Source organism: Sceloporus occidentalis, unplaced genomic scaffold (genome assembly GCF_023333645.1).
Source record: "Sceloporus occidentalis isolate IW3139 unplaced genomic scaffold, rSceOcc1.0.p SCAF_2, whole genome shotgun sequence".
Classification (NCBI taxonomy): Eukaryota; Metazoa; Chordata; class Lepidosauria; order Squamata; family Phrynosomatidae; genus Sceloporus; species Sceloporus occidentalis.
In genome coordinates, this window is record NW_028316982.1 from 82,789,276 (window position 1) to 82,813,751 (window position 24,476).

The 24,476-nt window shown below is 39.3% G+C and overlaps 1 protein-coding gene across 2 annotated transcripts in view; it reads left to right on the forward strand.

Moving 5' to 3' along the window:
• Nucleotides 1-24,476, forward strand: part of PTPRE (protein tyrosine phosphatase receptor type E) — a 162,877-nt gene that overhangs the window by 105,340 nt on the left and 33,061 nt on the right. The window contains exons 4-6 of one of the 2 annotated variants that reach the window (XM_089510144.1): nucleotides 13,200-13,302; nucleotides 13,614-13,687; nucleotides 15,777-15,913. In XM_089510144.1, the coding sequence (XP_089366270.1) occupies nucleotides 13,200-13,302; nucleotides 13,614-13,687; nucleotides 15,777-15,913 (314 nt within the window). Of the gene's footprint in view, nucleotides 1-13,199; nucleotides 13,303-13,613; nucleotides 13,688-15,176; nucleotides 15,914-24,476 lie in introns of those variants that run through there. The other variant, XM_089510145.1, reaches the window with a different exon arrangement.

Genomic DNA, 24,476 nt, shown 5'->3' on the forward strand with positions numbered 1-24,476 from the left:
GTGAAAGCAGCAGCAACAGCAACATAACTCCAACCTGCCAGCCAAGTCCTAGCAAAGCTCACAGAATTTAAGCAGGGTCCCAAATGTGAAGACTCTTTTGCTGCTGCTGCTGCTGTCCACCACTGCCACATGCTCTAACTCCTAATCTCCACAATAGTCCTAAAGGCTGCTAGTTCCCCTTGCCTTCAGTACTTTGACTGAAGGCCCCCCTGCTGCCTGCCCCCTTTCCCCTCACCACCCCATGGATCTTCCCATCGCTTCTAGTGGGCTGTACCACCTACTTTGGGAGTCACTGTTCTAGAGGCATTTGAGTGTCTGCTAAAATACAAACTAAATGGCCTTCACCTGGCCAAACAAAAAAAAATCTTATTAGGGACTTGCTGGTTTTCATAAATACCACATCATTGCCACTACTGGCAGTGGCGTCACTGGATTTGGCAACACCCAGTGCGGTGTCACCCCACCCTATTGACCTGGTCCCCTACCACACATCATACAAAATCCTTGGTAATGTTTTTTTGTACTAATGTTACTCACCAGTTGTACTACCTCTATATAACTGAATGTAATGGCAGTAGTTGTGACATAAACTGCTGTAGTAGCAAAATTAAAATTGTACCTTTAAATTATAATACAGTGTGTCCGCATTATATGTGGCTTTGAGCTTACGTGCTCAAACCACATGGGGTGCAAGGGGCGGCGCATCCCATTAAGATGAATGGGGTGTGTGCCCATGGTGCGCGTGTGTGCGCGTGCTGCTGTACACACAAGTATACACAAAATTCGCCTTACATGGGGGGGTCCGTAACGGATCCCTCGTGTAGGGTGAGGGTCCACTGTATTATAGGTACAGCCTAAATGTATTTGCATGTAATAGTTTCATGTGGTTAAAATAAAATTTGGTAAGATATGACTTTTAAATAAAATTTTAAAATAATAATTTAAAAAATCCCTGCAGCCTCTCCTTTCTCCTTCCACTGAGCTTTACTGCACTCACACCACCTCTTCCACTAAGCTCCAATGTTTTAAAGGAATGTAGATGAACACCACAACTCACTTCTGCCAAAAGGGAGATGTTTGAGGAGCAGTAGTGTCACCACCCCCTTTGGGTGTCACCTGGTGCAGCCCACACTCTCTGCAACTCCCCTCCAGTGATGCCCTGACTACTGGACTTTTTTCAAGTCTGTTCAGTGCAATACAATTCTTTTCCAACTTTTGTTAGAGCAAGTGATAAGAGTCACATCAGAAGTGCTGTTTATTCCCCTGCACAGTGGAGTCTGCACCTGGCTTGCATGCTCAGGTGGGCTAAACCCCATGGAACCTCAATGTTGTGTCAAAATAAAGCACCAAGCCAGACATAATATTATTCCATGTCACAAAGGATGGTCGCTTGGTGCAAGAAATAAGGATTTGGGCTTTATTAATAAACTGTTGCATTACAATATTTCTAGAGCCAGAAATCATGTTGAAGACCTGTAATTTTGTATTGTTACAAAACCTAATATTTTGGACCCAATGTAGTGAAGATTGGCTTACATCAGTCTTTCTGATTCTCGGTCTTTGCTCCCCCAGAAATCTGGACTTTGGTTCCTAGAATTCCCAATCACTGGCTAGGCTAGCTGGGGATTCTGGGAGTTGAAGTCCAAAACACACAAAGATTTAAATTTGTTAAAGTTAATGTGTAGCTCCTATCTGTTACAGTTTGAAAGCTGCTACAGTATATACACTGAGGTCTGTCAGGCAAACAACTCCCTGTGCTTACACATTTTTTCTTTTACAGCAGGCAATGATTAGCAGATAGGACTCCAAAATATGGATCTTCTTTGTCCTCTTTCCTTATTGTAAGTTCATAGGGAATAATGAAGAATTACCCAGTGGCTACTCATGGCTTCCTTAAATCAGGCAAAGTAATTACAGGACACCTGCACCATTCGTGGCTTTGAGCTTATGCATACGGCAAACCAGGAGGACAAAATGGCACGCATGTGGGACCATGCTGCCATAGGAATCAATAGGATTCCAGCATACATATTTTTTCTCATACATGGGGGGGGGGGTGTCCAAAATGGATCCCCCGCATATAGGATGGGCCCACTGTATATTTCATTCTGCACTATTTAACTCAGGGATGAGCAAATTGTGCATTTCCTGATGTTGGAGTATAATTCCCATAAGACCAAACCAGCATAATTAAATGGAAGAGATAATCAGCATTGTGATTCAGCAATGTTTGGAGGGCCACAAGTTTCCAACCTCGGGGTTATAGGAGGGAACATTCCACCCTCAGGCTTATATGGGACGGCACTGTGCTAAGCTGAATTGCTTGCACATTCTTCCTGCATAGTGTGTTACTCTGTGGGGTAATCCAGCTATACAATAAATATGAAGTGGTCAGTTTATGAAAGTAGGATGATGTTCATGGGCATTTATATATATAAACGCCTTGGTTTACATTTAGTCTTGCAACAATGGTGCAGACTGTGCCCACTCTACATTCTCAAAATAGCAGTGCTATTGTTACTGCCTATATAGTCTTGTGAGAGGAGGGGAGGAATTTTTAAAAAAAAACACCAAGAAAGGAGTTTCTTGTGTTCTTCTTTGCCTCACTTTTTATTCAGTGTATTAAATTAGGGAAAGGGTAGAACAAAAGGCCAATGTCATCTAATCACACACTCCATAAAAGGCAATTCTGACATCTACAAAAGTGGAACAATTTTGAAGAAGTGGCAGGATCTCATGAGTCAAATTATGATTAAAGTGTTTCTCAACTTTTTCACATGAATTCAAGAGGGAGCCAAATTAGAATTGCAACAGCTCCCCAAGTCTTCAAAACCACACACTCTTTTGAATGTCTTATGTTTACCAACTCACCATCTTCTGTTTGGGACCTGTATTGCATTGGTTGAATATGATTTATGAAAAAGATATCTGTAATAATTTATGCCTTGTTCTTGCTTTTAATTATCTAACTGCCTCATATATTGATTATAAATATTAGTATAATGATTATTCAAGTTACATTTGAGGTGCTACACTTTCCTGTTCTCTCAATTAAATTATGCAAAACGGGTGGGAATCACCTGTGCGTTTGGCCCTTCAGGAAGTCCCCCATGCTTCTTTTGGCCTGCACTGATTTCCCCAAAGTCCCTTGCACACACACACCTTCATAGGACTGGAATGTTAAACAAAGTGCACAATTAAATAAAGGGAAATACCTATTTACCAATTGCATTTCTAATTACTACAATATTGCTTTTAATCATATAGAACTATGCAGGAGGAGAGGATATTAATAGCTATAGCCCTGTTGTTGTTCATAATTTTTTGACTAGTTTCTCCTGTTATGAGTCCCTGATGTGTTTGACAAAGTCCTCCAGCTATCACCATTGGCCAACTAAGCCAACAGTCAGTTCTCAAGAGCAGATGGCAGCACTATCAGCCAGGTAGTAGGGCAGCAAGAAATACTGTGTGTGATTATGTGCACATGTAAAAGAGAGACAAGGATCTCTTCCAGACTGGTCTGAAGAAGTTTGAGTTCTTATAATATAACTCCTTGGGTTTTACTGGTCATTGTCTCCTTGGTCCCCATTTGTTCCATTCTTTGGGGGAACTGTTGTATTAATTTCTTGGATCTGTATTGGCCACTTCAAAAGGTTTACTTGAAACTAGGGCAAACCAAACCAAACCTATGATTGATCCTGTTTGAAGGGGAAATTTTCTGCTCCTGTCTTTTTTATTTTACCCCTCCCCCCTTAGACTTACAATCTTATAGTCTAGAAGTGGCATTTTAGTGATGCATTATACTGTAACTCTAAAAGAGAGATGAAAAGGAGAAGAGAATGAGACTTTTTTGTTCCAATATGTGTTGGAATTACAGAGAAACATCTTGCTGCTGGGAATTGCTAGAAAATAGTTTCAGACAACAGAAGTGTCCTTTAGATTTTTTTTTTAAAAAAAACCAAGAAATATTACAATACATATTGCAGTTACCTGACACCTAGATCAAGGGAAGTAATGGTGCCACTCTATTTTCCTTTGGTCAGCCTTCACCTGTAATACTGTGTCCAGTTTTGGACACCACAATTCAAAAAGGATGTTGACAAGTTGGAGCATGTCCAGAAATGGGCGACAAAATGGTGAAGGGTCTGGAAACCATGCCTAATGAGGAGAGACTTAGGGAGCTGGCTGTGTCTAGCCTGGAGAAGAGAAAGTTAAGAGGTGATATGATAGCCCTGTTTAAGTATTTGAAGGGGTGGCATATTGAGGATGGAGTAAGCTTGTTTTGTGCTGCTCCAGAAAATAGGATCCATAACAATGAATGCAAGCTACAGGAAAAGAGATTCCACCTAAACATTAAGAGGAACTTCCTAACAGTAAGAGGTGTTCAGCAGTAGAACACACTCCCTTGGAGTGTTGTGGAGTTTTCTTTGGAGGTTTTTAAATAGAGACTATTCATCTGTTGGGGATGCTTTGATTGTGAGTTTCTGCATGGCAGGGGGTTGGACTGGATAGCCCTTGTGGTCTCTTCCAACTCTAAGTTTCTGTGATTTGCCCCATCTGGAGAGGTGCAAGGATTTATCTGAAATGGAGGGGAAGAGACCGTTTATGGGAAGAACAATATGAGAGTACTTTTTATGGGTATGAAAACAGAAGGGGTATGCAGTGGTAAAATGCTTTCTGGACATTTAATTTCTTGTGTAAATAGTGCAGAGAAATGGGTCATTCAGTCTCTTAGATTTTCTTTTTGTGATGTTTGCTCTTCTAAGGCCTCATTCCCACTACCTTTTAAATTGGTTTGAACCAGATAAAATGAACCATGGTTCACACTTGAACTGAATTGCTGAAGCAATTCAGAGAGACAGGCCATACGCTAGACCCATTTAACCCACATCTTTTTAACCCTGATTTTTTCCCCTGCATCTTTTTGGATAAATTGATTCCACGGAAGTGTGAACCAGATAGGGATCGGAATCAATTTAAATTTGCCTTTTGGCCGGCTGGAGCGAGTCCATTTTGAATCGATTCATTTGTAAATGTGAACGACAAGTGGATTATTTAATATTACAGCAAGAAAATATGATCAGGGCAAATGTAGTGTGAACCACACTCTGCTGCCGAACCGATCCATCGATTCGGTTCACAAAGCAATTTATTTGTAAGTGGGAATGCAGCCTGAGTTTGAGTTCTTTGCTATAGATTCACTGATAGTTGTTTTGTAACTAGATACACTTAGGAGATCAGATGGGGGTAATGAAAGGAGAAGGACGGGAGTGAAGCACCTTGCTTCCATTCTTACTGTCCGATCGTGCAAACATTATCAGACACATGGCGCTTATCCCATGATGATCCCATCAATGAAGAGGAATTGTCCTGTCAATTCAGTATTAATGGGTTATCCCATTATTACGAAATGGATGTAACTGACAGGACAGTTCCTGTTCATTGATAGGATAATCATAGGATAATCGTGAAGTTGTCTGATAGTCTTCGTGCAATCATGCAGTAAGGATGGGAGCATCGCGCTTTTCTCCCACCCTTCTCCTATCATTACCCCCATCTGATAATCTCCTTAGCCTCCCATCGGTAATATTAGCAAATGCTTTCCTTAGAATGTCTTCATACTGCTTACACAGGACTTTATGTGTAGACTAGTTGCATCGGTTTGAATTGTTTGCTTTTGTGCCCTTGGTATTTAATATAATTTCATAACAGTAGGGGATTTGTAAAGACATGAAATTGCTCTCAATTTAAAGGAGCCTAGATGTTTTACACGGAATTTCTGTCATTGTGTTTAGTTCTTGGACTACAGTCTCTGTCCCTTGACATTACCATTTTCTGCCTTCAATACTCTATTTTACCGAAATAGATGCCAAAGCGCAGTGCCAGTTGATTGGTATTTTAGCATATTGCATTGCATTTTAACCTCTCTAAAATCAAAGAAACTCAAACAACATAATTTGGCTCAGGTGTATTTTTCTGTAACCTTTAACATGAGAACAAATTCATAAGTTAATGCATTATTTCATTAGTACTGCATAAGGGCAATTCTCAAGTGCTCAGATTTTGCTTTTAGGTATATAATAAAATAATAAAATTAATTTTTTATTTCTATCCTGCTTTTTGCCAGGCGATCAAAGCAGCAAACAACAAGCTAAAATACATCCATATATACATAGTACCCCCCTTAAAACAAGATTAAACAGTATAAAATTAAAACGAATATGCTAAAATCCAAATAATCCAAATAATAACCATGGGCAGAGTTCGATAGATGGGAAATCTTATTCGTGGCCGAGTATTTTATTCTGGGAAGGCCTGCCGGAAGAGATCAGTCTTAATGGCTTTTTTGAAGCTCTCTAGATTAGTAATTTGCTGGAGCTTTCTAATCTGATAAAATAATGATCATATTTCTGCTCTTTGCTTTGATCTTAATGCCTATTCCATGTTATTGTGTAGCTTCTGCTTTCACTTCAGCTCAAACCTCTTTTTTTCTTCCTCCCCTCCCCCTGATTTGGCCAAAATCACAGATAGTAACTTTATTGTGGTGCATCTTACTTAATACAGACACAGCTAGTTTAGTTTTAATTAAGATCCAATAATTTTGGTTTGGTATGTTTTGTTTTCGTTGTTGTGTGCCATCAAGGTTTGTTTGTTTGTATGTTTTAGTTATGGTGACCCTAAGACAAACTGGTCATGGGATTTTCTTAGCACAATTTGAGGCTGAAAGCATGTGACATGCCCAAGTTCACCCAGTGAGTTTCGTGGCCAAGCTGGGAATCGAGCCCTGGTCTCCAGAGTTCAGCACACAAACCACTACATCAACACTGTCTCTCTTGGTTTGATGTAGTCAACCTATATTAAATTTGGTTTGTCATCACAAAGGGATCGTGTGACACCTTTCTATGCTAGAAATCTTTCTCTCAGTTTGTGAACTTTCATGGATTCACTCTGTTTTATAAGATAGTTTGTCATTGGCATCTTAATTGGATAATGAAGGAAGTGAATTGTGTAATTTAGGAAATGCATTTCCTTATATTATCTTGAAACCAAAGAAGGGCATGTGGTACTGTCATCTAAAACCCTTGTGAGTTTGACAGGAAATGTATCAACATATGATTTCCCAATATTTTTATATGTGGTGTTTTTTAGTGAATTTTTGAAACTTAAGCAGAACACAGGTGGCTGTTAACTGTCTTATCAAACAGTCTTGAGCAATGTTTATTGTTGTTGTTGTTGTTATTATTATTATTATGCTTTATTTATATAGGGCTGTAGGTTTAAACTAGTCTCTCTCTTTATCAGTCTGACTCTGCCTTTGGTTAAAGTAGGCAGATAATTAGTGGGGGTAGTGGGGGGTAGGAGCTGGGGGGAGCTTTTTACAACTTGGATGTGAAGATAAGTATTGTGACCCTACAAAGGTTCTTTAGTAAGTTCAAGTGAAGACAACACCTCTGTTGCTTGAGTAATGATGTATCATATGTACCTTTGGGTAACACATATGACCTGCTGCAAAAAATAACCACAACAAAGTCAAATTTGTTGTCACAACAGTAGATTCCAATGGTGAAAACGAACCCCTTTTCAGATTGAGTAGGAAGATAGGAATTGCTTTCAGGATCCACTTATCAATAGCTGCTGCTATGACTGGCCCCGTTGCCTTCTTCTCTGCTTATGGGGTTGTGTGATTTAGTAAATACAGTGCTACCTTGGGTTACGAAATTAATTCGTTCCGCGGCGCCGTTCGTAACCCGATACATTTCGCAACCCGAAAAGGCTTTCCGTTAGTGCTGGAAAGCCGCTAGCCGCGCTTCGCATTTGAATTTCGCGCCGAAACGCGCCGAAATGAATTTCGTAACCCGAAAAATCTTTCATTACCCGGAACAGTTTTTTCCAATCTAACTTTTTCGTACCCCGGAAATTTCGTAACGCGATCAATTCGTATCCCGGGGTACCACTGTATATGCTATTTAGAAAGAGAAAATAAAGTTGTATGGAAAATACGGATGCCATTTTGCGAAATTGATTCTGTTACTCTCTAAGGCTTTCTAGGGATGCATCTACACTGCAGTTCAACACCACCTTAACTGCCATGGCTCTATCCTACAGAATCCTAGGATTTGTAGTTTGACACTCTTTTGCACAGAAAGCTAAAGACCTTGTAAAATTACCAATCCCAGGATTCCATAGGATAGAGTTACAGCGTTTAAAGTGAAGTCAAACTGCATTATTACTACAGTGTAGATGCACCTAAGGATTCCAACAATATTTTTTTAAGTCATAACTAAAGAAGCTAATATTACTTAAACTTCACTGTTCTGGGTATGCATTTCATTGTATATACATATCTCTCTCTGAGAGAGATATCAAATGACTACTTGCAGAATCTCACTAATTTATTCACTATGCTATGACAGATCATGTGAACATATCAGATGAGCCTAAAAAACATGATATTTGGATGACTGGATGAGGTTTTGTTTTAGGAGGCATATAAACAGCTTTGATAATCCCATAAAGTATACAGGATTTGAAATACTCATTTTAGAAACCACCTGGTGGGTGGAAGTGAGGGATGTATTGTTTTGTATATACAGTCACCCCTCCTACTCACAGCTCTAAGATCCGTGACCTTGAATATCTGTGAAGTGGTGACCTCCACTATTTTCAATGGCGTGCATGCCCATTCAAGCCTATGGGGCTTAAATATGTGCAAGCCTCTGTTTTTGCAGGGGGTGGTGGGTCCAGAACGGATCCCCCGTAAAAACAAAGGGCCAACTGTAGACTCTTGAGACAATCTTACATGCAACTTCTGGGAGTGATTGTTAAAGTGTCCCACATTGCACTTTGAGAATGTGTCTCCATTTTGAGTTAATCTGCAAGTTTTTATATGCATGCATCAATTTTTTACTACAGTGTGCTGAGGGTAGCTGAAAATGAATTTCAGGTTGAGCCTAACTTACCTGGAATTCTGAAAAAGGAAATACTCTAAAAGCCAAAACTTTTTTCATAGGTGGCTGAGATAGTGACACCTTTGCTTTCTGATGGTTCAGTGTTCACAAACTTTGTTTCATGCACAGAATTGTTTAGAACATTGTATAAAATTACCTTCAGGCTATGTATATAAGGTGTATATGAAACATAAATGAATTTCATATTTAGATTTGGGTCCCATCTCCAAAATATCTCATTATACATGTAGATACAAGTAAAGTATTCCAAAATTAAAAAAAAATCAAAATACAAAATACAGAACACTTCTGGTTCTAAGCATTTTGGATAAGGGATACTCCCCAATAGATGTTAAACTCCTAAACCTGAGTCCAGTGGGATATGAAAACAGAAGATGATGGCGGATGGGTGCAGTGGCATTGTTACTTCTCATGCCAGCACTGGTTGCTCCAGTAACATAAGGAAGTAACCATATAATTGCACTCATTTACTGTGCTTCCTATTTTCATATATTATTGAAGTGGTGTATGACTAGATTATGGAACTGGCACCCTGCTACAAAAGAAATATGCATATCAACTCTAAAATATTAACGAGGCATGTAAGACCGGATAAGAAGACATCGGATAACAAAAATGCCCAAGAGAATGGGGCAAAAATAGCAATATCTTTAGTGTCCTCTAATTTGACAATTTTGATTCAGTGTCCTAGAATCAATTTGGGTCATTTCTTTGCACGTGTGCTCCAATCCAGAGAAAGACAGACATGAAGTTGGCTTTGTACTACTTTTGCCAAAGAAATCTCATTGCAAGTTGCTGAAGTGAACTTTTCCAAGTCCATATAGTAGCTTATTATGATATGCAAAAAAACAAAAACAAAAAACTACTCTTGAACAAACACTTTGCCCTTTGTGTTGTACATAAGGAGATTTTAATTGCCTTGTAAAACATAAGACATTTGAAAACAGATACTGGTAGATTAAAAAAAAAGGTGTGCTTGAAAAGCATAAGAAAAATAAGCCTTACTGTCTATTAAAGCATCTAGAACCTAGCTATCAAGAATGACATACGGTTTTCTTTCTTTTTTTTAACTGCAATGACAAACAAATTTTGTAATATCTTAATTCTGTGTTTTTGATACAACTTTTTAATAAGAACATTCAAACATGAAGCTTATTTTTTCTTTAACTAAAAAACATTAGATTGCAAAGTTTTGAATATTTTTATTTTTACCTGGATTAGACCTATTGGCACTTGTTATGAGCTCTATTTCTAAGGATGGCATCATGGAAAGAATATTTCATTATGGTCAGAAAAAGTCCTAGAGTAATGCACAACAACTTGCCAGTTAAGGAAACTACGGACAGATGGTTAAGGCATTGCCATGTATTCTTGAAAATGTCCTAGGGTGTTTGGATTCCGATTCTATTTTCTTTAAACAGAAGAGTTGCATGGGCATTATTTGCTGTTATCTCCTTGCATTTTCCATCAGTGGAAATGGAAGAAAGCAAGTTCCTTCTGTAACTAAATATTTTGAGTGGTTGATGGGAATTCCTAAATACTGGGCAGAAATGATTTGTTTCTGTGTAAAGAACAAATTTTGTTAAACAAGATACATGTTATGACTTTATACTATTTTATCTCATTATATATATTTTCTGTCTTCTTCCTCCCAGAAATAGGATTATTAATTACAATATATTTTATGCTGGATGTCAACACACATTTCCTAATATTACTTTTCTTTTGTTGTTGTTTTCATTGTGTTATCTATCATCTTCACATTTTACTCAATAGCCGCTATACTGTGTCACCTCTACAGTTCTTCATTTGAAATGACACTCTTCTGAGGAGCATCCTCACAAACTGTGTTATTTATGTTAAAATGGACTTGAGAGGTCTCCTTTTCAAATTAATTTTGAGAGCTCCTTACCAAACTCCTATGCTGAGACATTTGAATACACCTGCTGAAGTTTTAAATAAGTTTTAAACACAACATTTCATTTCTGTTGTGTTTAAAACTTATCAGTATGAAGAAATACTGAAGAAGAGACAAAATCAGCATGTACATTCAGTAAATCTGCCAGTAGGGAATCCTTAAGAAGGCCTCTTCATGAACCCTAAAAAAAAGGGAAGGGATGGTGGGGTAGGGGAATAAGGGCTTTATCCCCGGTACGAATTCTGCTCTCTCATAAATTTTTCCTTCAGTCTTCACATTTCTAGCATTGCAGTGAGTGAGATGTTGAAAATAATTCACACTTGGAACTCTAATATTTTCTTTGGTGACATTCCTTTGGTAACCTTGCCTTTGGATGCCTAGACTGTATTTCTAAATGTATAACTGACACTTTACGTTATTGCAGAGCCGGACGTTTCAGAGTCCCTGACGAATATATTTTTGTACATTGTATATTTTTATACATATTCTGTACATTTTGTATATTTATAGTTTTCTTCTTGTTGGCCTACTTCTCCTTCTGCTCTGTCTCCACCTTTTCTTATAATTCCAGCACTCCTTCCACTACTTAGCTTTTACTTCCCTCTTCCTTCCAGATCTCACAACAACAATCACCCTGCTCCTAAGCTAGTTCACTTGTATATGTTTATGATTGGGGGGAGGGTTGGGGTTTTTTAATTGTAATTTTTAATTGTTTGATGTTTTATTTATACTGTTGGAATCCACTTTGATTCCTTTGTAAAAAAAAGTGGAATACAAATTATTATTATTATTATTATTATTTGCAGTTTTTGCTTTCATTTGCTATTCTCTACAATCCCTTTGTGTTTTTCAAGAAATGGAATTTAGCCACTGAACATTAACCCTATATATATATCAAGAAAAATAACATAAAATACAATTAAACTCATATATATAATTATAAATTAACATAAAACACTGTTCCTTCACCACTTGCTTAAAATTTGGCTTGGTGAGCAGAAGGGAGAGAGACAGAGAAAGCTTGAGCCACACGTCTGTCATTTTATATTTTAGTGTCACAGGGCTCTGGTCCTGTGGTTAGGCCGAGAAAGATGACTGCTTTAGGCAGGGAGCCTTGACTGTGATAAGATAACTGCCTCAAAAATACAGTGTCTGGCCATAGGGCTAGGGACCATGAATTGAGAGTGGAGACCAAATTTTTGTTTGGTCCCAGATCGTTAAATGGGCTATTCTTAGATGCCATTTAATTGACTTCCAACTGTTATGTGCCAGTGAACAACTATTGTTCATTGGCATTCGTAGCTTAACACGGCTAAGAATGTTCTTGTGACCATGATGGGCCACTTCTCCATGACTGTGTAATCTGTTATCAGGTAAATAAACAGCTATATGGTAAAACTGTTTCTGAATAGATTTATTTTCACTGACGTAGTTATTCATCCTGACATTTTAGGTGATATGAGCAGATCCAGTGCTGGAGGCCAGATTGCATGATATCTGACTAGCCATATGCACAGTGAAAAGTAAGGGCATGTTTTCATTCAGTGTCCCCAGCTCTCCATGTGTTTCAGTGTAGCTAAGCCCAGATCACAAGGCCAGTTTTCTAAATGGAATCCAAAAACGGATTGCATATTCTTGGCCTACATTGTGCCAATCTGAATATTGCAACCCCCATCTGGGTGTTTGGGAGTTTTGTTTTTGTTTGGTTTCTTGCTTTGCATTATGCATGAGGGGCAAGTATAGATATCCTATAACCTGGTAGAGATCAAAGAAAGCCTTTTCATTTTTAACTAGTTATGGGTGCAGGGTTGACTGCTTATGGATAATTTTGATAAAGGGAATATGAGTCATTTGATTAATCAGCCCTACTTTAATTTATTCAAGTCCTGATGATCATAGAGAATGACTGCTATATTTTCTGAAAAATTCTTCAGTACAGATGTTTTGTTATAATTGTAGCCATAGGAAATAGAAAGAACATTCAATAGGGATGCTCAGATATTATCATAGGTTAACAGAAGTTGAGATAGAGTGGCATCTATAATTGTACTATAATAAATACTGGTGTTGGGAAAAATAGCTGCCAAAATATTTTAGCACTTCTCTTTTTAAAAAAAATTATTTCATTAATATTTACTTCCTTAAGATCTGGTAGGGCCAAAATAAATATTATTTTGGGAATTGCTGAAAATCTCCTGTAGCTAATTTGTTTGCTTTTGCTTTTGGGAGTATTAAGTATGACCTTTTCCCCCTCCCCTGGAGATAAAATAAATTATGGTTTCACTTAGTCATGTTTTTATTTTAATTCATAGGTCCTCCAAAACAAAATGGTCACCCCCAACATCTGTTGACTTCAGTGCTGATCTTGATTCTGGTGTTCATAATTTTAATTCTTTTAGCTGGCTATTTCTTTAGGTGAGTATGACTGAAAGGCTTGGCTCAGAGCTAGTTGCGTCTTGTTTCCATGTGATCTGATGAGGAAATGAAAGCATATATTACACATAGCTGTGCTGATTGTGGTCTCACATTACTTAGAGAAGCAGAGGATGTTAACACACTGTTTCTCTGAACCAACTAAAACTTTTACAGTCAAAAAATGTTTAGAAGAAGTTTCTCTAGGATTACATGGTTTGTGAAACACAACTTTCAGTAATATATGTTGATTATAATTTGCTTCCATAAGATCTATCCATTCCTTTTTAAATGTATCTCATATATTTATTAAGGTTCAGGAAACACAGAAAAGCAGTGGTGAATTCCAGTGATAAAAAAATGCCAAATGGAATCTTAGAAGAACAAGGTAATTGTACATTTAATCAACATCATACTGTAGACTTTTCCTTTTAAAGTAATAAAAATAATATTGAAAGATATTTAAATGTTTGTTACATGTAATTTATAGTGCTTGGAAACTGTGTGTGTCTTTTAAAAACAGCTTTTGATATATTTTTAAAAATAGCATGTTGTTTACACCTGTATCTGTATTTTTCACAAGTATTGGATGTGTAGGGCAGCTCTAATTGTACAGAAATGAACTGTATTGTTTGTTTCCAATGTAGTCTAAACATTAGCACATCTCAAATTAGATTCTGAGGCACTTTAAACAGTATATGTATTAGATAGGATATGCTAAACAGGAACATAGAAAACTCCCTTATACTGAGTCAGACTAAATCTGGTCAACTGCCTGGGCAGAATTTTAAGCAGCATTTCTGGGCCCCATTCACAGAAAAGAATTATAGCACTATTATGCCATGGCTCTGTCCTAAGAATCCTGGCATTTGTGGGGAGAGCAGTGCCTCATCAAACTACACATGCAAGGATTACATGGGATTAAATCCTGGCAGTTAAAGTGGAATCATAGACCTATAATTCTACAGTGTGAATGGGCCCTAGAGATCTCTGGAATTACCTAGTGTTCTCCCATACGAGAATTAAGATGGCCATACCTTGCATAGCTTCTGAATTCAGATGAGTTTGGGTTTATCCAGGAAAGTATACAGTAATGTTAGCATGCAACATCCTAAAATATTTTTCCCCTATTGGGCATTACACAATTTTTTCAGACAAGCAAACCAAAAAAAAAAAAAAAACCCCTACCTCCCAAGATACAGTATTTATAAGTGTGACAAGGGATTTGAGAAGATAGAGGATGGGCTACAGTGAATGGGCTGCTGGAGGAAAAGCTAGAAGGGAATCTAGGTTCCTGCATAATGTGTGGAATAGCCATGAATTAGACTTGCAAAGATACACAGAACAGCCAGAGTATAATGCTTTTACTATACAAATTGGAGTGCTGTAATAGACAAATACAATGAGTCCTTGGTATCTTCTGGAGTTTGGTTCCCATACACCTGTGGGTACCAAAATCTGTGGATGCTCAAGTCCTATTATATATAATGGCATAGTAAAATGATGTCCCTTACATAAAATCAAAATCAAGGTTTGCTTTTTAGACTTTTTAAAAAATATATATTTTCAAGCTGTGATTGGTTAACTGCACGGATGCAGAATCCATGCATATGGAGGACTGACTTTACAAACCATGCTTGCTTAAAGATAGTAGTGGTGAATTAAGTACCTTTCTCTGGGTAAAAGGACATGGCCAGTGTGAATTCAAAGAACTTTAGATACACGATGGTGAGAAGTTGTATGTTGTTAATCACTATGGGGGGGGGGGGGACTTTACTCAGGGAGAGGGGAATTTCTGGGGAGAAAACAAATACCACTCTACATTTCCTGCAGTGTGGGACAAGAGAAAGAGAAGGGTTGTCCTCAAACCACAACCTCCCTCCATCACCCCTTCAAGAAAATCTTTCATTGAGGATTGGGGAAAATTACTTTTGCTAGAAGACAATGCCACCTCGCCGTTTAATTGTAGAATGGGGAATCTTTTTGTGTATATATGCATTTTTATCTGTATGTTTTTGTGTGCATCTGTGCGTGCATGTGCACACATGAGCCCACATACATATAAATACACACACACTCTGTGGCCATGCCCACTGGAATTTATCTCACCATTGCAATATCCCCAAATACTGCCTGTGACTGATAAGACCTAGCATCTGATAATATCTGGAGGGCCACATGTTCTTCATCCATGTTTTACACTGTTGGTTCATATGATATACTGATATCATACCTGACCTTAATAAAGGTCCCTTGATGAACCTTTACAGGTCTAGTCAGTCTGATTAAAGAAAAAGTTATGAAAGTGGGATAGATTACCTTTTCACACCTGCTCCATGATCACCATGATAAACAACACATGCATAGCCTCTGCAGAAACTCCCATCCCAGGAGGACAAGTACAGTGCAAACCATTGCTGCTGCTGCTGTTTTCATTTTATTACTCATAAAGTATACTTCTAACCATATTTTGACAGAACAGCAAAGAGTGATGCTTCTCAGGAGGTCTCCTTCTGGTCCAAAGAAATATTTTCCTATTCCGGTGGAGCACCTGGAAGAGGAAATACGGATCCGAGCAGCTGATGATGGAAAATTATTTCGGGAAGAATTTAATGTAAGTCATCTTAATAGGTATATAATTATGTTCTCTCCCCCCCTCCAACAAACAAGTGCTTTTATATGTTAGTATATAAGTAATGTAAAAAGAGAATCAGTATTGGATAGCATTTCTTTATTATACATTATAGGCCTTGACTACCATTGGTTTTGTACGTTACCACAGAGTTGAAAAGGATCTGTTGCATTTTGATACAGTTGTCATTAGCTTCTAGTTGACTTTGACCCATGGCAATGCCATGAATGAAAGACCTCCAAGTTGCCCTAACCTTAGTAGAGCTGTTCAGGTCCTGAAGACTCATGGCTGTGTTTTCCCTGATTGAGTTCATCCATTTAGAATGTAGTCTTCCTCTCTTCTTACTGTCCTCTACTTTACCAAGCATTATTGACTTTTCTGGTGATTTTTGTCTGTTCATTACATGGCAGAAGTAGTACAGCAGCCTCAGTTTAGTCATCATGGTGTCTGGAGAGAGTTCATGCTTGATTTGATCTAGGTCCCATTGATTTATCTTTTTGGCAGTCCACAGTATCTGCAGAACTGTTCTCCAGCACCACATCTCAAATAGTTGATTTCCTATCAGCTTTCACACCCATACACAGAGATGGGAAATACAATGGCTTTTATCATCCTAATTATAGCAGTGGACCATTTTCAGCCATGGGCGTTCAGTTCCAGGACCTACTGCACATGGGGAAAAACATGGATGGTCATGCCCCATATTATTCAGTGCTTAGGCCACCCCTAAATAATATGGGACATAGTAAGCTGCAGATGTTCCAATCCATGGATTGCTTGCCCACTAATGTGGCTTTCCCACTGTATTCAGTGCTATATCTTTACATTTCAGAATCTTATCTAGTTCCTTCATAGCTGCCCATCCAAGCCAAAACTTCTGATTTCATGACCTCAGTCCCCACTCTGATTAATGAATGAGCCAAGGAAAGGAAAATCTTGAACTATTTTGATGTCTTCATCATATTTTTTAAAGTTATCTGAATCATCTGTGATCATTTTTTTTTTTTTTGGTTTTTTAATGTTCAATTGTAGACCTGCCTTTACACTTTCTTCCTTGATATTCTTCAATAATTGTTCCAAGTCTTTGGTATTTTCAGTTGATGGTATCTTCTGTGCATTTTAGATTATTGATGTTCCTTCCTCCAATTTTTACACCTCCTTCTTCCCAATCTACCGTAATCCTAATTTATGTATGATGCTTGTGTCATACAAGTTGAACAAATAGTGTAATAAAATTCAGCCTTTCCCAACTGGAAACCACTCAGTTTCTCCATATTCTGTCCTGACAGCAACCTCTTGTCTTGAATACAAGTTATGCATTAATACAAGCAAATGTTGTGACACCTTCATTTCTCTAAGAGTGATCCGTAGCTTTTCATGATCTGTGTGTTCAAAAGCTTTGCTAAACTCTATAAAGCACAGGCTAATTTTCTTTTTAAATTATTTGGTACGTTTCACTATCCAACATATGTTTCCAGTATGATCCCTTTCCAAATTTGCAATTTGATTCAGTATCATTTAGAAATGTTAACAATTTTGTTGAAGAATGACCAGTTTTGCTAATAGTGCAATATCAGTATTCTCTGGCACAGTTGTAGACAGTTCTATCCTTAGTTGTAGACTGAGTTAGGTATCATCATTCATCTTCAGGCTCTGTTTGCAACTACCACTCTGCCTGTTTTCAAAAGGATTCATCATTCCCAGCTCCTTAATCCACACTATGCTTTCTCTTATCAGTATGCCCTGTAAGATGGATAGCTTTAACTTGCATGTGGAACCATAGTTCTGCTCACTTGGCTGTTTATCAGAATTTGGTTTTGGAAAACTGGCATCACTTCAAGACTTGAATCTGTCTTCTACCTGTTTCACCCAATTACCCAACAGTCCCACTGGGTATCATCCACCATCATGCTATATAACATTTCCAGTACAGAGGAGGCCACTCTGCTACAGCATAAGTAATTAAGGGTCTTAACTATCCTGTAGAAATATGAAGAGAAAGGATAAGCAGCAAAATAATTGTGGCATTTTAGCTCAAGATGGGGGTATTCATAGCTTCCAGACCTGTATGATTGGTATGACTGACTGACATTCTGTCCTATATGCCACTATTTATAGATATAAATTCTTCCTCATGTCTTCTGCCTTAAAGAAAATATAGAGTTATAATAGCAGGATGCTTATTTCAAGAAAAAAAGGGATTGCACTATCATTAGGAAGTAGTTATTAAAGTAAGCTGTATGGAGAAAAAAAGACAATCATGACCAAGCTATCCCACATCAACCTCTGACCATCTTCAGAGACAGTAGACAGGTGCATGCACACAAATCTGGCATATAACTAGATTGTGGAAACAATGTCCCTCCTTATAATGACTTCCTGGCATGGGAAAGAAACAAATGATATTTCTCAGATACTCAGAAAAGCCTGTGGATCTCCCTTTGAGAATCAGTGACCTATGAGGACCCTCCTGCCTGTGAAGAAGCATAGTGACAGCTCTGAAGACCAAGAGACACAATGTTAATCTGAGCACAACCCAAGAGATTTCATATGTGTTGCTCTGGATCTACTCCTCAGTGGTTTTCTGCCCATTAGTAGTAGTCACTCTAGGGTTGCTTTTGTAGACTTTAAGCTTTGCTGCAAATAGGATCCTCACCTCGGTCAGAAAAGCTTGTTCTTTTGCTTCCTGGTACATTGTGGTTGCATTTATACATGAGATTTGTGTGTGTGTTTGGCCTAGCCTAACTGAGTAACATGCCATGTTGGCTGTGTTCTCTGTTCTCACAGCTGTGTGAACCCTTTTAATTACAATTTACATCTTTCATTTGCTCTCAGTAGAAGTAGCCATTGTGATGGATGAAATAGATTAGTTTTAAGTATGAGTTCATTTCAGTGCAAAAGCAGAGCAGTTAAACTGTCTCAAGTACAGAGTAGTGCCCTTTGAAAGCTATCATGTAATGGAAAATGAACTCTATAATTGGCAGGACTTCATGTCAGTAATTTGCATTATGATTATATATTTAACATTTAACTTTAAATGAATGTATCTGTGTCAACAAAATGTTTACCCTAGCATGTCTGTAAAATGAAAATAATCAAAATGAAAGTTTGAAATATAAACGGAAAAAATTAAATTTACCTAAATGCATTCTGCTGACAAAGTCTAAACCTTTCAAACATACAGTACTTTGCAATTTTAGAGAAATCACTTTTTCTTCTGCTTTCAAATATTGTGTCTCCTTTCTAATGCTGGGAATTTTGCTCCCACCCAGAACAAAGGCATTTAGCTGTTCATGTTTAGCACATATTGCATCTTGTACATTTTTTACAGATCAAGTTATTCACATGCCAGGTGCTGTTCCAGCCACCTCCCCTGCACTGAACAGTGCAGTAGAAAGGGATGACCTGTCCCTGGAACCACCACGACCATGTCCCTTAACTGCAGGAGCTCCATGCACAGGCATCCTGGTGTACCAGTGTTTTTCCAGAGAGTGGTCTGACCTGTGCGACCAATGAGAGGAGAAGCTAAAGGGACCTGCTTATCTTATGGCGAGTGTCCGGAAGGCCCAAGCATATGATTGGGCTGTTCCCCTGTACTATTTCGTCATTGGTCTCACAGGTGAGCCTGCAGTCTGAAGTGCTGGTGTACTGGGAGGCCTGTCCACAGACCTCCTGCAGATAAGGTTGGCTCTGGGGGGCAGGCCAGCCATACTGATATGGTGTCAGTCCAGTTAACTTATGTGTGTGGATACCTTGTGGCCAGTTTAGGGTCAGTTCCAGAGCATAACACTCTGGACAGACCTCAGACTTTACTGACCAGTGCAGACAATGCCAGAAGTAGGTTTCAGAACTCTGAATGCAACCCTTGAATGATTTGTATGCAGGGACAAAGAGAAGTACTGTAATAAACAATCCGGAGAAATATTAAACCACACTAAAAGAGGAAGAATAAGAGACCTCTTCCACAAGGTCTGAGAAATCAAAGGGAAATTTAAATGTGTCACAACTCACTCCCTGGATTCTGATGAATCAGACAGAGTCAGATGTTCAGGAATTTATAGCTCCTGGTGGCGATGGTGTTTTTGGTCCAAAATACACTGCAGAAATAATCCAGTTTGAGACCACTTTAACTGCCCTGGCTCTGTGCTAGGGAATCCTGGGAAATGTAGTTTGTTGTGGCTTTCTGACAGAGAAGGCTAAATGTCTCACAAAACCACAGATCACAGAACTCCCTAGTTTTGGACCTCAGAGACTGTGGAGCTAGGGCATGAGGCCCCTCTACTCCTACTCCCAGCAGGAGGTGGCAGACTACTGACTTGCTATAATGATTTGTGAACAAGCAAACAAACACCCTCTTCCTTCTCCTTTTATTTTGTTTGAATAACCTGTGACAGACTGATTCCAAACCACTTGATTCCTGGGCCACTCGTTGAGCAGAACATAAGGCAAAACCAAGAGGGAGGTGCTTTATGACAATGCATGATCAAATATAAATAAAAGGACAGTGGAAAAATATACTGAAGAACTATTTAAAAGATAAAAGGATGACAGATTTATTCAAGGAAGAACCATTTGAAAATGAACTCACAATTTTAAAAAATGAAGTAAAGAATACTCAGAGGTGTTTTGCCAGTTCCTTCCCCTGAAATATGGCCTATGGCACCTGGTATTTGTTGGTGGTCTTCTAATACTAACCAAGAACCTTACCACACTGCAGCTCCACAGAACAGAATGAGAACGGAACAGAAGGGGCCTGGAATGAGTGGAGAACGAGTGGGGGGTGCATTTTACTGAATACAGAAGTCCCTCACTCGTTCTGTTTTCTTCCCTTCCCTTCCATTCCCAATCCATCCCAGAGGGGGTGATTTTTGAGAACTGTTCAGAACAGTTCTTTAAAATTGCAGTCCTCTGGGACAGATTTGGAACGGAACAAGTGAGGGACTTCTGTGTGCAGTGAAATGCGTCCCCCACTCGTTCCATTCCCTTCCCGGCTCCTTTTGGACCGTTCCCATCCCATCCCAGGAGCCCTGTGCGGTAAGGTCCCAAGGCTGATCCTTTCTGGCTTTCAAGATCAGTCAACAGGATGTTGGGTGGAAGAAATTACAAAGGATTTCGGTAGGTTGGGAGACTGCATTATGTCTTACGGGCTGTACTTTTCTCACGCCTGTTCCAAAAGAAAAAAGGAGAAGAAATGGTGTGGAAAAGCAGGAGTGGTACAGTCTGATTGTTTTCCATGATGTCATACCCTCCCTTCCTGTCTTTGTGGTAAATTGTACTGTTCCAGGGCTTTCTGTGAGGGGTTCCTTCAGTTTCCTTTCAGTGCTGCAATCTGAGCAACTGCAGGTCTCATGGTATGGAAACTCATCACATGACATTGTGCAAGTCGCACTCTCTCAGTCTAAGAGGAAGGCAAAGGCAAATCCCTCTAAACAAATCTTGCCAAGAAAACCTTGTGATAGGTTTGCTTTAGGGTCACCATAAGTCAGAAATGACTTGAAGGCACACAACAACAACATTGTTAACACTGATTGGCAGGAGCTTTCCTGATTTTCACACAGGATTTCCTGCCTTAGCCAGGAAATCAGGAAATACAGAGGATTGAGCCTTGGACCTTCTCCGTGTAAAGCATGTGGTTTACCATTTCCTTTGCTGTGGTGTGTCTTCAAGTCCTTTCCAACTTATAGTCATCCTAAGGCAAACTTAGCATGTAGTTTCATTTGGAAATACTTGTTTAGAGGGGATTTGCCGTCTTCTGAGACTGACATGCCCAAGGTCACCCAGTGAATTTCTATGGCCAAGTGGGATTTGAACCCTGGTCTCCCAGAACCCTACTCCTTGTTCAGCACTCAGACCAGCACATCACATTGACTCAGTTAAATTATTCCATGGTACTAGTTTTGTTCAAACAGTTTTTCTAGAGAAATGCTGAAATAGGAACAAAGTCTTCCTTGCCCCACTTTGTCCTAGATTCATGTGAAAAAGAAGAAGTTCCCTTGACATGTTTTGCTCAATTCTTCTGATGAAAACACACAGTTCTATGGTCAAGAATATATATATATTCAGAACTCTCTCTCTATATATATATATATGGCCTGATATGCTTCAAAATCATACGTCCTTATTTTTGATAAATATTTTGAAAATAAATTATGGAAACTCAGTTAAAATAAGTAGCACCAATCTTTTATGACAAGATTTTGCTTACATTATTTTCCTCTGCGGAGAGGAGCTGAAAAAGCAAGCTTTTGGAGGCAATACAAGGACAGCCATTGAAACCGCAAACATAAATTTATTCATGTTTTGGCAACAAGAAGTAACTAGACAAGGTGACTTCCTTATCATCTGATAAACTCTGTCAAATTCCATCAGCCTGGTTTGTGCTGTGGTTTTGAAGGGAAGTTTCTCATAGTACAGTATGTATCTCAAGATTGCTGTTTTTTACAGCTCTCAATAGAGCCTTCTTCCTTTAAGAATGTAGCAATATACAGTATATATCAGGTCATAGGTAGCCTGAATTGTGACTGTGCTCGCTCTCTCTGTCTCTGTCTCTCTCTCTCTCTCTGTGTGTGTGTGTGTGTGTGTGTGTGTGTATGAGTTGTTTAGCCTTTTGCCCTACATCACTATTCAGATGGAACTCTTGACTTAAAGCTCCCCCCCCCCTCCATGGCGTCAGTCCAAGTCAAACAACTCACCCCATTTATTTATGCTGCTTAATTTAAAAGATCAACAGCCAAATGTCACATTGAATTTGAACTTACAAAAGTCGCCAAAACCTAAAGTCAGTTTGCAAAGCAGTCTTGTAGCACCTTTGAGACTGAGTTTCCTTTTCCTTAAGGGCAAAGCAGTGTGTCTCATAGATGCTTTTCCTGACCTTGGAGAAGTTACATCCATTGATGATTTGTGTAGAGGGCTGGTTCCTTACTTGTGCTTCTAGACTGGAGATTTCCCATTTGCTCTTTTCTTGTTTGCTGTACAGAATGCTGAGCAGATTTTTTTAGTAGCTTCCTGGAGAGAAAAGTACACAGTTTGTCTCTGTACTCTGTGTGATATGTAGTCCTTAGTGTAGCAATGTCCAAACTCTGGTCCTCCAGTTGTTTTGGACTTCAGCTCCCAGAAGACTCAGCCACCTTGACCAATGGTTTTGGATTCTGGGAGCTGAAGTCCAAAACACCTGGAGGGCCAGAGTTTGGACATCGCTGCGTTAGTGGGTTCTTAACCCACAGGTCTTTTGTAATGACATCTTGTTGCTTGCACTTGTTGAGAAGGATGATGTCTGTATATGGAAAAGTACAGACTTTTCTTGAAGAGACTGATGGATTTTCAGTCCCATCCAGCTAAATTCGGTGCTTTCCATGGGGGTGGTTAGTTTCAAAGGTGCTACAAGATCCCTTTGCATACTTACATTCCAGATTATCACGGCTATGTCTCTGAATTCTACTCTCTAAAGTACATTGTTAGTCCCAACAAGGATTAGACCAGTTGAATCATTGGATCCTACACAAGTGTTAACTTACCAAATTGATCTCAAGGAAAAGCGGTATAAAAATAAACAGTTCATTATTATTATTATAAATTGCCACTGATTCAGTGGATCTACTCTATTATCAATTGGATTTAGTATAAAATGTTGGCATTCCTCTCACACTAGGCTCTTAATTATACATGTAAGGTTCTATGCAGATTGTCTTGAATAAGCCCACAGAACGTAATGGAATTTCCTTTGAACTAAACATGCATAAAATAATTTTATTTTATTAGATCGTTGGTTGCTTATAGTGTTGGGGTGTTGTGACAGAAAACTTTGTGCAGACTTACCAGTTCTTAACAAGGTTTCCAAGGCCCGTTACAGACGGGCTAAAAAGTACGCTCAGAGTGCGTACTAGGGTTAAGACAGGGCGGTGCTTCTGCACTGCCCTAATCCTAGTGCGCGCTCTGCGCGCACAAAATGGTGGCGGCCGTTCCACACGGCCGCCGCCATCGATACGTGACAACCGTGCCGCCTCCAAACGAGGCGGCGCGGTTGTGACATATTGGGGTCGCGGCAGGGCGCCTAGGGCGCCCTTTCTGCGACCCCGGAAGGAGCTCCATTTCGGAGCTCCTTCCTGGTTTGGTCCGCTGGATGCAGCCTTCAGACGGCTGCGCCCAGCGGACCAAAGGAGAAAGGGGCCAAACGGCTCCTTTCTCCTTCTCCCCGCCGCCGTGGGGTGTCCTTGGGGCTTGAAGCCCCAAGGACACCCCTTTCCAGGCTGCGGGGAAGGGGCCTTTTGCCGCTTCCCCGCAGCCCAGAAAGCGGCGGATCGGGGCCTCAGCGGCTGCCGCTCTGGACGCTGAGGCCCCAATCCAGCAGGGAAAGGTGCGCCTACAGGCTGCCCCAAAGGGGCGGTCTGTAACACGCCAAAGTTTAAAGCAGTATAATTTTCAGTATCAATGTACATGTCGCTGTATTCCTGGATTATAAAATTTTAAAAGTAATTTATTGACAAGTTCAGCCTTGTCATAGAGGCACGTCATCGCCTATCTTCTGTTGTTCCACCTTCTTGTATAA